General features: G+C 60.9%; 1 protein-coding gene across 1 annotated transcript in view; it reads right to left on the reverse strand.

The window, feature by feature from the left end:
* Positions 1–230: 230 nt before the first annotated feature.
* The window catches only part of ARHGAP8 (Rho GTPase activating protein 8), a 31,482-nt gene continuing 15,233 nt past the window's right edge, over positions 231–16,479 (reverse strand). Inside the window, exons 4-13 of the mRNA XM_037049696.1 lie at positions 15,636–15,723; positions 13,890–14,021; positions 12,666–12,752; positions 10,628–10,726; positions 9,333–9,443; positions 5,067–5,140; positions 3,015–3,092; positions 2,245–2,373; positions 949–1,052; positions 231–594 (exon numbers count right to left, since the gene is read on the reverse strand). Of these exons, the coding sequence (XP_036905591.1) occupies positions 301–594; positions 949–1,052; positions 2,245–2,373; positions 3,015–3,092; positions 5,067–5,140; positions 9,333–9,443; positions 10,628–10,726; positions 12,666–12,752; positions 13,890–14,021; positions 15,636–15,723 (1,196 nt within the window). The 3' untranslated portion in view covers positions 231–300. The remainder of the gene's footprint in view (positions 595–948; positions 1,053–2,244; positions 2,374–3,014; positions 3,093–5,066; positions 5,141–9,332; positions 9,444–10,627; positions 10,727–12,665; positions 12,753–13,889; positions 14,022–15,635; positions 15,724–16,479) is intronic.

Raw genomic sequence — 16,479 nt, forward strand, 5'->3', positions numbered from 1 at the left:
GACCAGAGCCACCCAGCTGGCCCCCCGACCGCAGGCCAGACGCTGCCGCTGTCTTACTGGTCCGTCTGTTACACAGTGTCGCCGCTGCAGCGGCTGCCGGATACGAGACCCATCCTCAGTGAAGCCTTGTGGGACTGTTATTCTGACAGGGCCCCCACCTCCTCTCTGCCCACGCTCAGCAGTGTGGGGAGGGACCGGAGGACCAGAGCCACAGCGTGGCCACCGCAAGGTTCGCCAGGAGTGCCTTTAATGGCGAGTTAACACACACGGGTGCACAGAGGGACAGACAGGCCTTCCACATTAGTGGAGGCTCCCGGTGGCTGCCAGGGGACGGAGGCACACTAGGTGTGGTGAGGCCACTGGTGAAGGGGCCGCCCTGCTCTCCTGCCCCGCTGCACTGGCGCCCGGCTCCCCGCTGGCGTCCTGGGCACTGAAGACCTTTCCGTGGTGTTCGATCAGCAGTTCGGTGAACAGGTTCAGGGGCACCAGCGCGCTCAGGGAGGCCGCCCCCTGGGACGGCCAGATCAGATTCAGCCCGAAGACACAGGCCAGGTTGGAGCTGTTCATCTTGTTAAAAATGCTCTCCCGGGACACCTGGAGGACACACATGACACGGGGGTGACCCATGGGTCCTGCGCAGTGGGAAGAGCGCTGGGTTGGAGGCAGGGCCATGACCTTGGGCTGCCACCATGCTATTCCCCAGTCAGATGACCGGGGACACAGCCCCTGCCTCCAAGACCATCCCTGCTTGGGAGAAAACCTGGGGCAGCAGGACTGGGTGTGCTCGGCCCCGGGCTCCTCCCCGTGGCAGCTGCCCGCCAGGCCTCGGGTGAAGTCCCCAGGGACACAGCCCCTGCCTCCATTCCAGGCGGAGGGGGGGGGTGGCCAGACCGTGTGCAGGGACAAGAGGGCCAGCCCCCCGCCCCAGTGCCGGCTCCGCCCACTCACCTCCTGCAGGAAGCCCATGAGGTACTTGAGCACCTCGTAGTTGGGTTCCGGAAGGCTCTGCAGGATCTCGCGGCAGCGGGTCACCCGCAGGCTGCTCTCCACACCTGTGATGGCACGAGGGTCCTTCTGAGGGGAGGGCGCGGGCGGAGGGAAGAACAGAGTGCCCCTGCCCCCCCGCCCCCTGGCACTGGCCTGGAGCACCTGCTCACTTCACTAGCACGCAGGTTTCTCCACCCAGCTCTGCCCCCTTCTTCACCAGGGGCACCCAGCCGTGATCTCCCGGGAGGCCACACCACTTCACACGTGGGACGTCCAGGCCCGGCGACGGCACACAGCAGCCCGGGGGCCCGGGCCCAGACGGCCTGTTCTTACCAGTAAAGCTCCCGTACAGGGCCACAGCCGCTCACTCCCACACCGCCCGTGGCTGCCTTCTCGGAGTGCAGCTGGGCCCACCGAGCCCGAGGCGTTTTCCACCTGGCCCATTACGGAGAACTGGTGCTGACCCCACTCTCCACTGACCTGACCCGGTTATGGTCCCAGCAGCTCAGGGCCCCGCAGCGACAAGGGGGCTAAATGTAGCTGTCCCAGGTTCGAGAGACTGCCCCCCACCCTAGCCCCACTGAGCTCTGTGAACTTCAGGTCAAAACTCACCAACCAACAAGGGTCCCCAAGCTGCCCCTGCAGAAGCACACACACGCTCACACACACACACGCACTGACTCACACATATACACATACACACACGTGCACTCTCACACCCCAGTCCCTGAGTGTGCTGACCTCCCGTCACACCCCAGTGGGGTCACCGTGAACACCCTGGGCTTTGCAAACACAGCCGCAGCTGAAGGACACAAAGCCTTCTACTGCGAACGTTCTTGCAGGTTTTTTAATGAAAGCCATTCTTTTGTGTAAACATGCTGTTGGGTCATTTAAAGGGACATGGAGTTCCCATGAAATTACTACATTTGAGCCACCCACGCCCCAGGGGTCCCCCCTGGCCCTGGAACCCAGCTTTCCAGCCTCACCCCACTTCCTCCGAATGACGGTCCCAGAGCGGAGACCGCCTCCAGCTCCCACTGTGATCCCTTCAGGAAAGAGCCCTCGCAGCGAGCAGGAAGGACCCCCCACTGACTGTCACAGAGCCACCGTGCCCAGAGCACGTCCTGGGTGCTAGGAACCAGGCCCGGCTCGCCCTTGACCGCCCTGCCTCTCAGTTCGGCTGCACCTGGCAACCCGGACCCCTGACCCCGGGTCCAGGCGGGGGCGCCCCCTGTCCTGGCCCAGGCAGGCACATACTGGTGATCCCCAGGATCTGCTCATAGGCCTTGAAGGTCAGAAGCGGCTGGGGCAGCTCCCGCAGGAAGGTCTTCAGGATCACGGCGGGGATGTGGACGTCCCCATAGTCGTCGAAGTTCACGGGCTTGCCTGGACACAGGGCATGGACAGCTGAGTTCCGACCCTGGGCTGGGGACTCTGGCTTCAATATGGGGAGGATGTGAAGCAGCTTTAAACCTCTGAGAGAAGAGGCTCAGGCAGCAGGGCTGACTGGGGGCGGGCTCTGTCCTCTCTGGAAGTAGGGGTGCTGTCACCCCACCCACCCCGCTTTCCCAGGGAGCCTGGCAGAGGCTGGGGCGTTGCTGACTTCCCTGACAGGCAGCTTGGTCCTGGCCAGGGTGGGAGCTGGCCCACCAGCTTCCGGCGCCGGCCGTGCCGCTGAAGGAGCAAGCGCATGACCACGGAACTGACGAGGGTGCGTGGAGACGGGGACCCTCCTTGCAAGTGAGCCCCCGAGTCAGTGGCTCCCCACCAGTGTCCCCACCGAGTCTGCCCACCCGCAGGCTACACCCCGGCCCCCAAGGTGGAGCTGCCACGACACAGTCCCCTACACTGACCACCTGGTGTGCGTGCCAAACCCTAAGGGCCACCTGTCCCCGGAGCTGGGCACAGGACCTGCCGGGACAGCTGTCCCGGCCCTGCGCTCTTTGGGGGTTGGGGGCAGAGCCAAGCTGCCTGGGGTGGGGGGCTCCAAGGCCCCGGCGGGCAGGCGGCTGGGGGAGCCGACTCACCCTGATTGTAGAGCCGCTGGATCTCGCGGACCGTCTGGATGCTGGCCGATCGCCGGAAAAGGCCCTCCGTGCGGAGTCCTGTGGGGAGAGGGCCCCCAGCACCTTCCATGACACCCCCTGCCCCTGCATCCCCCTCCCCAGTCTGGGTCATTACTCCCCCCTCTATCTGATGCCCTCCTTCATTTATTCCTCAAACTTTTCCATGTTTCCCAAATCCGACCTGACTTCCCTCCCACCTGTGTGGCCCCCGGGAAGGGAGACTGGAGACCGACCACCACTGAAGCCAGACAAACCCGGGTCCCAGGCAGCCCTGCCTCAGACCACGCACACGGCCTGCCTGAGCCCAGCCGCCCCATCTGCAGGGTGAGGCCCAGGCCACCACTGCCCCGAGGGCTGATAAACGGGAGAATGCGGGCGTGCACCAGGCCCCCCACGGGCCCCCGGCCTGCTTCCTTGCTTCCTCCCTTTCTCCCCACGAAGGTCTAGAGCTGGCCTGCCCACCACACAGTCCCTCACTACACGTGGAGACTTAAATTTAAAGTTAAATGAAATTTAAAACTCCAGCCACTCAGCCATGTGTAAGGGTTCTGTGGGGCAATTCACCGCAGGGGTAGTGACTCCCACCTGGGGGGAATGCAGACCGGACCTGTGTTCCCCCCGCACCCCTCCAGTCTTCCTCCATTCTGATGCCGAGGGGGCGATCCGGCACGGACGGCCAACTCTCCTGTCCTTGTCGTCGGCCACAGGGCAGCTTCCCGTGGATCCCTGCCACCCCCTCTCCGCCCCTGCCCCCTCTCCCTTCAAGCTCTAGTACCGTGTTCATTCCACAAATAGACCCTGAGCTCCTGCTGTGGACTGTTTCTGTGTTTTGTTTTTTAATGGGGAGCAGCTACATGAAACAAAAGCGGCCCCTTTCACAGTTTCTGACCTGAGTCTGTGCACACTAGCCTTTGTCCAGTCCTGAAACACGTAGGAGGAAGGGGAGCAGGAGAAACGACATTTACCGTTTTGGGCCACTCCTGTGTATGGTGTGCACCCCATGTTTTTGGGCCAAACTTTCAGGAAAAAAATATTTCGCTTTAATTGTTATTCGATTTTTTATTTACTTATATTGAGAAACAAAACTGATGATGAAATCCCAGGGTATTATTTTGCACACAGGTATTGTTCTTGCTTTCTAGAGTTATACTTTTCACACGTAGGCACAAATAAAAGAATTTAAAACATTTACAAAGTTAGGATTCAGTACTACCCCTGGCCACTGGGCCACCTGGCGCATCCACCCCTGTATAATGTGCATCCTTATTTTTCCATAAAAAATTTGAGCAAAAAAGTGTGTATTATACACAGCAAGACACGGTCATCAGAGTGGAGACAGCCCCCACGGAGCGCCACGCCCTTGGCTGCAGAGGCGCCGGCTTGCAGAGCTCTGTGTGATCAGAGCTCACAGTGACGGGGCACTGGGGGACAGTGGCAGTTCCCATGTCCTGATGTGTCTCCCCAGCATGTGCCCCTGTGGGGGGGGCACCACCTCTCCTGGTCCTTCCCGTTTAGGGGAGGCACAGCCCCCACACACCTTCCCTGTGGCTCTGAGCTCTGGCCTCGGGAGCCCCAGAGGGGCCACAGGCCTGGCCCCCCCATGTCCCCGAGTGTGCCCACCGCTGGGGTCTTCGACCCAGGCTCATCTGCCGTGTCAAAGCCGTCCCCTCCACAGAGGGCTTTCCTGTGTCACCTCACTGGGCCCTGCAGCCACCCTGTGAGAACCCATCGGGCCAAGGAGGAGACAGAGGCCCGGAGAAAGTACGCTAACAGGCCCAAGCCCACCCGGCTGGGACACAGTGGAGCCGGGACTCAAACTCAGACAGCGCAGGTCGAGAGCCCGCAGCAGGAGCCACTGTGCCCGGACCCGTCCCATCCCGGTCACCCACCTGCACGGGCTCCCCTCCTCCAACTCCGCGTCCTGGGGTGCTCGTGACCCAGAAGGCCTCCTGGCAAGGCACACAGACCCCCCTCCTGTCCCCCAGCCCCCCAGCTGGAGCAGCTCCCACTCACCTTTCTCTCTCAGGTAGGTCACCGTGAACCTCAGCACAGGGGGGATGAGTTCGCCTTGGTTTTTGTCTTTGAGGCTGAGGGGACAGAAAAGACAGAAACAGTTTTGACCTGGGCGTGACAGGTAATCATGACCAGCACAGGGCTCTGGGCTTTGCCACACCTGTGAGAACACAGGCCCCGGGCGCCCTGCAGAGAGAGGGAGAGAGAGGGACGGCCAGCGCCCTCAGGGGGCCCGGTGGCCAGGAGTGGCAGGAATAACGAGAACGAAAACGTGGGTCAGAGGCTCCACCAGCTCGGGCTCTTCCTCCTCTGTTTTCTGGGAGAGCAAGTCCTGGCCCTGCCCGAGCTGGACCACCCTCGGCCTCTCCCTTAGCAGTTTCCCTGAGTCTCTCACACTGAGTGGTGAAGGATGAGGATGGCTTTGCTAAGCTGCAAGGCAAAGGCACTGACAATTAAAACTGGCTAGAAAGCCAGGGGCTGAGGGGCTTCCCAGGCCAAACACAGGGGGCCCCTCTCCCAGGTGCAGACACGGGTCCAGGGCCTTGTGGTGACTCGCACAGACGGGGTCACCCAGCTAGAGTGCCCGGGCCTGCTGATTCCAAAGCTGGGGCTAGTTACCGTTCCTGGGAGGGGATCCAACTGAGACTCACTGATGGGGCTGGACCCCGGAGACCTGTCACGCCACGGCTGCTAAACATACCCTTCGCCTATAGCTTAGCCGATGTTTCGTGTTTTAAGAGCAGACTTCCCTCAAAGAAAGGGGCCTGCGAGAGCAGGAGACGGAGGTCCCAAAAGGGGTGGGCCGTCCCAGGTCACAGGGCTCCCAGCCCAGCATCCTTCCCTGTGCCGGGCAGTGAAGGAGCAGAACAGACACCCAACCTGGGTGTCTGGCATTCAATGGGGCCCTGGCATTCATTCGGCCACCACTCTGGACAGAGCGGAAACGACAGACGAGGTTTCTCCTCCAGTCCCCAAGCCAGCAAGGAAGGGCTTGCCCCGGGGAGTGGCAGGGTCTGTGTGGAGAATGACAACTGCCCCCGGGGGCTCTGGACAGAAGGTGCGTGTGCTCCTGGCTGCCCAGGACACCTGGGGGCGGGTCCTCTCACAGCAGGCCCCGCCCTTTCAGGGGTGCTGGGACCGTGTTAAACCCACACCCTACACTGACATTCAGGGGTGCACGCAGGGCGGTGGGCTCTCGGAGGCAGGGCGCTATTCCCGGGTCAGCAATGCACAGCCCACTGCTGGCCGGCTGGCTGCCCTGGGGGGCCAGGCGGGGTTCTTGGCACTTGATTCTCACTGGTACCCCCTCCCCTTAGCAGAAGTGCTTTGAGTAACGCAGAACCTGTCCTTTCCCGGGTTTTGCAGGCAAGGATGAAGGCAGAGGGTGAGTTGTGGCTTTTTAAAAATGGGGGAAGAGGGAGGGAGGAAGGATAACCTGAAATCACAGTGCTGAAAGGGCGGGGGGCAGGCCCACCACGCTGGGCATCCAGGCTTTTCCCGCCCTCTGAGCCGGTCATTTGTCTCATGGCCCCTCCCAGCTTCCGAAGCACCCAGCTCTACTGGGTGGCCGTCCTGCCATATTGGGCTGGCCTGGCCTGACTTTGAACCAGAGCCGAAGAAGGCCCGGCCACCCCTGCCCCGCGGCCTTCCCAAAGAGCATTTTATGCTCTCTGCCCAGCCACCAGGGGCGGGAGACCAAAGGCAAGTGTTCCCGAGCACGCAGGGAAGGAGTCGGGGAAGCAGACACCCACCACTGCTACCCTGGCAAAGCGTGTCCCAGCCGCTGAGGCCTTCCGCCCCGGGGCCCAACGAGCCACATGGCCCCGCCCACCCGTGAGCAGACAGCATCCCGGAATCTGTCGCCCTCAGGTCCTTAGCAATAGGGGGCCACACGGGCACACTGAAAACTACAAAACATCCCTGAAGAAACCTTAAAAGGTCCAAATAAATGGAAAAACATCCTGTGTTCGGGGACTCAAAGGTGCTCCCTCGTTCGGAGGGCGGCCCCGCCCCACTGAGGTCCAGCGGCCCGGCTGCAGAAACTGACAAGCCAATTCTAAAGTTCGTGTGGAAACACAGGGGGCCCAGAATTGCCAAAACGATCTTGAGAAAGAACAAAGTTGGAAGATTCACACCCCCAATTTCGAAACTCACTGAAGGCTTCGGTGATAAAGATGGTGTGGCTCCAGCACACAGACCCAAAGAAGAAAATTAAGAGTCAGAAATAAACCCTCACGTTTACGGTCAATCAGTTTTTGATAAGGGTGTCAAGGCAATTCAATGGGAGGAAAATAGTCTTTCCAACAAATGGTCCCTGTTTGTGTGGAGTCATCAGGGAAGGCTTCCTGGAGGAGGAGGCCATGAAGAAGGAATAAGAGCAGGCAAAGCCCCGGCGAGCAGGGGAGCAGGAACTGACTCATAGAGTCTGACACCCTGTAGTTAGGCCCCCGTGGCCCTGGAGGGTGAGGAGGGTGAGGTTTCCACTCTAGTTACAGAGAGAAACTGGGGTTGACTAGCTTGACTTCTGAAGATGGAAAGTGCCAGACCTGGGATGTGGCCTCGCCCACCCCGCTGTGGCCCCTCCCTCCACGAGGCCACGTTTGCCCAGGCAGGACTGTGCTAAATGCGCACGAATATTTCCATTTCCCCTCTTCAGGGATGGCAAGCCAGCAAAGACCTCTTGAATCACTGACTTCCCATTAACACACTAACTTAATTAGCTTATTCTAAGGTGATGGCTTTCAGTTGTGTGCTTTTGAACTCTAACTCAGCAAATTAACATTTGCGAGCAGGATAGGGTTATGAATTTTAATGGTGTTTATTCACTCATAGTCGAAGAAAATTACATAGTTGGTGCCTTATTTAATGTGCTCATGGCCATTTTATTGCAGTCGTTCTCAACGCTACAGCAGAAAAGATTCACTTCAAGAGGCAACCGCACGAACTCTCGAAGCGAGGCACCCAGGCTGTTTTCGAAGGCTGTCCCCATGCCCCTCACCACTCCCCGCAGACGTGCGGGACCGGTTTTCACAGTGACAAGGGGCCCTGTCACTGCAAGGAACCACGGCTTTTCTAAGGGGTGTCACTCACATGCCTTCAATCTGGAGCTCAATCGCTCGATCGCTGGGTCAACCCAAAGCAAAAGGCTCTGCCCCCGAAGCAAAAACAAGACCACGCATGGGGGCCCTGGTGGGCTTCACAGAGCAGAGAGGACGCCACCATTACTGACACCCTCCCCCATCCTCAGGGGGATGGCTTTAGAAACCACCAGGTGGGCACGTTTTAGGCTTTTCATTTTTAAAGTTTCATTAGACAACAAGAGACAGACATGGCTCTGGACAGAGAAGCCAGTCCGAAAGGCACTGCGAGTCACCAGGCTGAGGGACTGACTGATGGTGGAAAGGCCAGTGGCCTTGGCCAGGGCCACCCAGGACCCCCGCAGACCCTCGGGACAGGCCGAAAGCGGGTGAAAGGGTGGTGGGTGGGGGAGAGTCCCAGGCCTGCTGGCTGGGCGTCCCCTCCGCTCTGTGAGGTGCCCTCTGCCCCTCCTCCTGGGCCCCCTCCCTGCCTGCTCTCGGAGGCCCCGGAGGACGCGCCTGGCCCTGAGACAGGTTTCCGCACAGCCCCCACCTCCCACGCCCGAACCAGTTTTCCAGTCCTGCTATAACGAACTATGATAAACCGGGGGAGTCCAAACCGGCATGAGGGCACCACCTCACCCCTCTGGCCGAGTCAGGTGTCTAAAATGGGTCGGGGGGCTGCGTGCTTTCTTGCCGGTTCTAGAGGACAGCCCGTTCCCGGTCTCTTGCAGCTTCTGGGGCACCTGCATTGCCTGGCTGTGGTCCTGCGGTGTCCCCACATCCCTCTGACCTTGAGCCCCCCGCATCCCTCTTATGAGGACCCTGTGAGGACAGTGCCTCCCCCCCAATCACCCAGGATGACTCCCCCAAGATCCTTCACCTAATCACACTTGCAAAGTCTCTTGTGCCATGTAAAATGACAAAGTCACAGGTTCTGGGGACCAGGACACCACGACCACAGGGGTCGGCGAGCGGCCCGCCCCCCCCCCCTCCCCCACTCCGGGCCAAGGAGACAGAGGGGTTCTGGTGCAGAGTCACACCGTGGTGGGCACCTGCCCAGTGACCATCTCAGGCTTCACTTCCGCAGGGTAAGCTCGGGCACACAGGCCAAGGTCTGGGGACCACTCCCCCCCCCCCCCAGAGTCGCACGGCGGAAGCGAGAACAGCCCATGCCAGGCTCACTTACTACTGCAGACTGACACCAAACTGCTGCGTGGGCAGGGGGGGCCGCGGTGGCGGTGTCTTGGCAGGAGGGAGTGGCGTGCCCTTGCGCAGGCTCTGGAGCTTCTCGTCGTACCTGCGGACACAGCAGGAGCCTGGCTCTCACCTGGTGGGGTTTGGACCAGAGGGGCCACCTGCAGGCTCTGTCTAGGGGCCAGTGCCCTGTGGGTGCCTGTAGGACACTCAAGTGTCTCAGCCTCCTGGGCCTGTGTGCCACACTGCAGCCCCCCCACACACACATGCTCCCCCCACCATTGCCAGACGTGTTCACACAAAAGGCAGAAGGGAAGCCCAGCCCACTCAAATGTCCAGTCTCTCTTGCCAACCCCTGGCCAGTACTTCACCTGCATGTGTCTGCATAGGGACGTCCCCTTCTGCTGGAAACACCCTTCCCTGGCTTTCTGACGCAGCCAACTGTCCCCCTGAAACCCACTCCAGGAGTCGTCTGTCCCCTTCTGGAAGCCTCCATGGCACATTCCGTTCCACCAGCCCCTCCCCAGCTGGGTGTGGTGCCTCCTGTGGCCTGTCATCTCTGATTTGTGGCCCCTGTCACCTGGGGGTGGTCCTGAGGGCAGTCACTCCCTGCACGGCTCTGTCCCCAGACTCTGGCATGTGACTTGGAGCCCAGAGGCAGCTTGGCCTCTCCGCTCCCCCTGCAAGGCTGCTGCCCTCACCTATGTGCAGCTTGGAGAGGGCCCTGTTCCCTCAGAGGATGCCCAGGGAGGAGACGCAAGGGGCAGAGGCACGGTTGGATGGGACCTCACCCCTGCACTGGCTGTGGGCTGAGGGCCACCACACGCCTTCCTGGGCTTTCCTGGGCTCCCCCCCTCGATGTGACAGACCAGGTGGGGGAGCACCTCTGCTGTGTAAATTAACACAGCAGATACATGAAGCAGGCTTCCAGCAAGAAGCCACGGAGCGCGCTGCTCTCGAGGGCACCTGTGACATGCCTGAGCACGTCTCAGTCCAGTGTCACCCACACCCCAGAGACACACCCCAAGGCTCTGCCCCAAAGCAAAAACACTGAGCACTGAGGCAGCGACAGCCATCACCGCTGTAGTCATTTTTTAAAACCCGTTTTGCAAGGTGGGGAAGAGAAACCGCGGGCCCGCACGTGCCCCCGAGTCGGCAGCCGGCAGCCGGCAGCCGGCGTCTCCACTGTGCGTCCTTGAGGATGCTGCTGGCTGCTGAGCTGGACCCAGCCACGCCCACAGGACATGACTGAGACCTGCGGTCATGGGCAGGTGCGGTCGGACTCACCGCACGACTTCCGGAGGGATGGCCAGCTGGTCGCATTGGAGGTGCACACGGAGCTCACTCAGGTAGTTGAAATACATGACTTTTCTCCCGAACTTGTGACTGAAAAAGCAGAAGAGACCGGAAACAATGAAGTGGCCCCAGAGCTGTGGGTGGGAGGGGAGGGAGGCAGGGCTGGGAGAACGCAACCCAGACTCGGGATGTAACAGAGGCTTCAAGTCCGCAAACGTTCTGCTTTTGTAAGACCACGCACGCACAGGACACTCGAGGGACCCTCCGCAGAAGCGTAAACTCCAGCCTGTGTCTGCCGTGAATCTGCAGAGACGCGGGGAATGCGCGGGAGCCGGAGGTGCAGAGAGGGGCTTCCCAATGGTCCCCCTCCTCTCCCTGTGAGGGTCCCGTGAGGGCCTGGGCCACCCCCAATCCTCTCTGGCTTCTCTGCAGGACACTGTCCCCCTGGGGACCACAGTGGAGCCAGCATGGCCACAAGGCCAACCCAACCCTGGGCCAATCAACTCGCCCACCTGCAGGGCCGCGGCACCTCCCACCCGAAAACGGGCTCCTCCCTCCCATATACAGGCGACCATCTGCGTAAACCGGTCCGCTGCCCCACACCAGCAGACACCACCACCTGTGTCCATTACTATGTTTTACATGTACTCGTATTTTACGTTTCAGTCACAGTTGGCACATTTATTAGCTCCAGGAATATGACACAGCGACCAGGCATTTATGTAACGTATGAAGCGGTCCCCGAGAAATCTAGGGCCATGCAGGACGCAGTTACCACAGCATTGCTCCGCGCTTGCTGTGACGCATGAGCCTCAGTCTGCCGGGCTGCAAAGTGGGGAGAGGACGGGGCAGCGGGCGCCGTGGGAGCAGGCGCACCGGCACCTGCTCTGGCAAGTGACCACGCCCACCGGGCTGCCTGCCGTTCCAGCCGCTGGCCCGCCCCGGAACGGCACTCGTTCACCTTCAGGGCCAGGTGAGTGAGGACGTGTGCGTGGGCCGAGACACCGTCTCCACCACCAAGGCGACGAGCACAGCTGTCACCTCCAAAGCTTCCTCGTGTCCCTCTGCTTTCGTCCCCGCCTCACACGCCATGCACCCTCTTAGGGAATTTTACACCATTAAAATGGCCACCGGCTCTACCAGTCCAGATCCCTAGAAACTCCCTGTGTTTCAAAACTGAAACGGAGCTGTTTTATCACAAGCCCAGTTTGAACCCAGAGCCGGGGGTGGGGTGGGGGGGTGGAGTGGGGTGGGGTGGGGTGGGNACCACCACCAAGGCGACGAGCACAGCTGTCACCTCCAAAGCTTCCTCGTGTCCCTCTGCTTTCGTCCCCGCCTCACACGCCATGCACCCTCTTAGGGAATTTTACACCATTAAAATGGCCACCGGCTCTACCAGTCCAGATCCCTAGAAACTCCCTGTGTTTCAAAACTGAAACGGAGCTGTTTTATCACAAGCCCAGTTTGAACCCAGAGCCGGGGGTGGGGGGGTGGGGGGGTGGGGAGGCCCCACTTCGTGCACTGGCTCCCCCTAGTGGATGAGGAGGGATCAGATGGTCGCTGGACCCCTGGCCACTGGCCCTGAGGGGCAAGGGGGGTCTTGAGCTTCTGCAGGGACAGTCCGTGGGGAAGGAGGTGCCGCTTCAGAGCTGCAGGGAGGCCCCCCATACCAGAGCAAGAGACCCCTCACCGATCCACCTGCGTTTCTGGCGCCCCAGTCCAGCAGCCAGGCACTTGCTGGGCCCCAGGCTCTGCGGATGGCTCAGGATATTGAGGTGGTGGGGGGTGGTACGGGGTTCCTCCAGGGTCACCTCACACTGTGGGACACGCTGGGGCGTTCCTTCCCAAGTCCCAGAGTGGCCGGGAAGTGCAGAGGGCTTGGAAGGCACTTCCAAGAGACCTCAGAGAGCAGTCTGGGAGTCACAGACGGCGTGGGCACCGAGTGCTGGAGGGTACGTGTGAGCACACATACTGTGTGGCCGCTCGCCGAGCGTGGAGACCGTGGGGGGCCGGCGGAGGGGCTGCGTACCTGATGAGGGGTCTGAACACGTTCCACAGGACTTTGATGAAGTTGGTGGGGTGCACGATGTAGAGCGCCTTCAAGTTCTTCTTGTACCTGAGGGGGAGGGCACCTGACTTCAGAGCAGGACCCGCAGGGACACACCCAAGCTCCTTGCCAGAGCCAGTTCAAGGACGTTGGACAGACCCAGAGAGGACTCGAACTCAGGGGAAATCAGGACCCCCCCCAAGACCCCACTTACTGGCGCTCACTCACTCGGGGCTGGGGCAAGGGGCGCACGCCAGAGGGCAACAAGGCCACAGCTCTCAAAACTAAAACTGCACCCCATTCTCTGCCTGGAATTGATTCTGGGGGAGAAAGGACTTTGCTATGTGGGTCACACAGGCTGTGAGATGGGTCAGAGTCCCACACAGCGAGGCACTAGGCACCCACTAAAAACGAGGTGATTCGCCCTGGGTGGTGTGACTCAGTGGGCTGTGAAAGATGGCTGGTTCGGTTCCCAGTCAGGGCACGTGCCTGGGTTGCAGGCCAGGTCCCCAGTTGGGGGTGTGCAAGAAGCAACTAATCAATGTTTCTCTCCTTCTCTTTCTCCCTCCCTTCCTCTCTCTCTAAAGTAAACAAAATTTAAGAAACAAAACTGCTGTATGAGGAGTCCCAGTGCATTCACGTCGCCTCACTCAGCACCACTCAAAAAGAAGAACAAAAACCGAGGTGATTCTCAGCTTGCCTCCCTCCCTCCTTCCTGAATAATTCAGTTCAAAGCCATCAGGCTGAGCCAAGGCTGCTGGCATGCACCCCGGGTAGGGACAGAGGCTGCTGGGCCTGTGGGGGGGAGGGGTCAGCACAGTGGCTGTGGGCCCTGGCAGGGAGACGTCCCGCCAGCCAAGAAGGGCTTTATGTTTGCACATGGTTGAAAAAAATTCACAGGACAACAGTTCACGATGCAACACGTGTGCACAGAATCAAGGTCACATTTCAGTGTCCAAAAACACGTGTGTTGGAACAGGGCTCCTCCTGCTTGTTCACCTACTGTCTGTGGTGGCTTTGCACCCTGGGTGGCAAAGGGGGCGTCAGGGGGCTGTGACCAAGGCCCCCTGGCCCTGCAAGGACACTCGTGCCTCCCCGCCCTGGCTGGCCACGCCGGACAGAGCCCCAGGACCCCGGGCTCGCCCACCACACAGCTGCGGCCCCCGGGCTGCCCAGCCTCCCCACCCGGGGCCGGAGGGCACGCACTTGCGGTCAAACTCCCTGTAGGCGCCCTGCAGCCAGTGGAGGGACGGCTTGTTCCGGCTGCTCAGCCCGTAGTGGAAGTAGACGAGGATGTAATCGCTCTCCACGTGCTGGTCCAGCGCGTACTTCAAATACCTGGGCGCCAAGCACAGACTCGGTTGTGACCGTCACCCTCCTGCTGCTGTGAAACCAAACAGGCTTTCCCCAGGACAGAGGCTGGGGCACCCAGTGGGTGTCAGAACTGGGCCACGCAGAGCCGCATCTGGGGCCTCTCCCAGAACCCACTCATGGGGCCAGGGGGCCCGGTCCTCATTTGTTAGATGACAACCGAGACTCAGAGACGTTCAGTAACTTACCTAAGGTCACACAGCTTGAGAGTGGATGTGGTGGGCCAGAAAGGACCCCAAACACATCCAGGTCAATTACTGACAGCTGCAAGTGTGGCCTTCCTGGGAAAGGGTCCTGAGAGGAAGACCTACCCCTGGACCACCCAGGCGGGCCCCTGCTGCCACCACCTGTGTTCCAGTGGGGCAGAGGTAATGAGGACACAGCACAAAGGGGAACGGCCACATGGGGGCAGAGGGCAAGCAGAGACGGGCCCCGCCCCGGAGGGTGAGGGATGCTGTGCGCTGCAGCCACAGGAAGCTAGAGAAGGCAGGACTCCCTCCTGGACTCCCAGCTTCCAGGACCATGAGAAGGAATTTCTGTCTTGCCTGCCGCCTGGCTTGTCACAGTGACCACAGGAAACTCCTCAGGGGGACAAACAGGGACGGGACCCCAGGACTGGCCCTCAGCCCTTCCTGACTCCCTGAGGGTCTCTTCAGAGGTGGTCAGTTTCTTCTCTCTGTGTTAGCTCCCAACGCTTCCTGATATCCTGGAAGTGGTGTCCTGACTGTGCCCTGTCTCTGTCACCTGACCACACCTGCAGGACAAGCTCCACAGTCTCCGCAGTCACTTCTCGGGAGCGACCCCAGTCACCCCAGCACACTCGAGGACCCAGGGCACGAGGCCTCATGCAGTCGTCTGCCCGAGACTGTGTGGACCTCCGCCTCGCGCTGCCAGGGGCTCCTGACATCCTGCCGGTCAGGTCATGCATGCAGGTGGCTGTGGTTCACCCGGCCTGGCCTGCTCCCCGGTGTGCCAGGCCCAGTGTGGACAGGTGTCCCCAGAACCGCTCCAGGAACAAACCCCAGCAGCCTCCGACTGCCTGCAAGGGTCCGACCAGCACTTCCCTGCCGGACACCATGGGGGGACCTTTCCTTGCACAGGAGTCAGCAGCCAGCTTCTCCTTCGCTGGTTTGATTCCTAAACAACACTGAGTGTCCACTGTCCACCGACCCTGAGGATGGCTTCCTTCCTCACATGCACTCATGACAACCCTCTCAGACAGGCTCCGTTGTGCCCACTTTACAGACGAAGCCACTGAGGCCAATGCAGAGGCCCTGGGAGCTGGGGGGCAGCGGCGGGGCAGGCTTCGAGAAAGAGGGAAGCCCAACAGGGCCCCGAGGCGTAGGGCCAGAACTCAAGATGGGCTCTCAAACCTCCCTGGGCCGACGGGGCCGCTGTCCTGCAGGCGGGTTTGGCGACGGGCAGTTGATGTGACATGCGCCTCGGGATCCGAGACCCCATCTATGTACGTTAGCCTTTGACCCGGAACGAGATCCTGTGCAGCGTGAAGGAGGGGCGTGCGCACAGGGTGGGGGGCGTGCCCGGGGCGGGGCGGGGGGGCGGTCGCAGGGCGGGACTTACTCCAGCAGGCGCCTGTGGTTGAGCTCGTGGGAAGGCGGCATCCGGCAGCAGCTGAACGAGACGATGCGTCTCCCGTGGCAGTCCTCCCCTGCAAGAAGACAAGAGCACGGGTCTCAGCCGGAGACCGTCGCCCCGCCTGCGGCTCTCAGGATGCCCTCGGGCGTTAACGAGTGGAGGAGCCTCCGGGCCGGCCTGCTTGTTCAGAGAGGTGCGGGCAGCCGGCCCACAGCGAAGGCGGCACCTGCCGGACAGGGACCTGCCACCTGACGGTCGGGGCACAGTAGCCAAGTTCACCTGCTCCACCAGCCTGAATGCCGCACACCCCACCCCCACTTTACAAAGGGAAAGCCCGGCGCAGGGGTTGTCACCGGTGCAAAGCCACACAGCCATCGAAACCTAGACATGTCGGGCTTCCAAACCAGCGTCTGCCACTCTGCCTGCTGCCTCCGCCCACAAAACTAAAGCCCCACCCCCACAGGGCCCCCAGGACTCTGGGCTCCGGAGAAAGCAGGGGTGGCCCGGGGGACAGTTTTCCGGATGTGACCCCCCTACACGGTACAGGAGCCCCCTCAGAAGTGTGGTGGCTTGGTCCTGGCCCCCATCATGGCCCAGGTCACCCTGTCGTAGTCTGGACACATTGGTGCTCGCCCCACGTGGGACAGCGGAGGGTCCTCCTGGAGCGCCACCCCCGGCTCCAGTGACCCGTGACCCAGAACGCAGGCTGCCACGTGTGTCTGAGGCTCTAATGATCACGTCCAATCACGTCCAACAATCATTTCCTGGTTGGTGGAAGGGCTGATTATAGAAAGATACCAGAACCTGAAGAAAACAGGGGTGCCCTCCA

This window comes from Sturnira hondurensis, unplaced genomic scaffold (assembly GCF_014824575.4).
Source record: "Sturnira hondurensis isolate 20B ecotype Veracruz unplaced genomic scaffold, ASM1482457v3 Scaffold0000780, whole genome shotgun sequence".
In the NCBI taxonomy this organism is placed as follows: Eukaryota; Metazoa; Chordata; class Mammalia; order Chiroptera; family Phyllostomidae; genus Sturnira; species Sturnira hondurensis.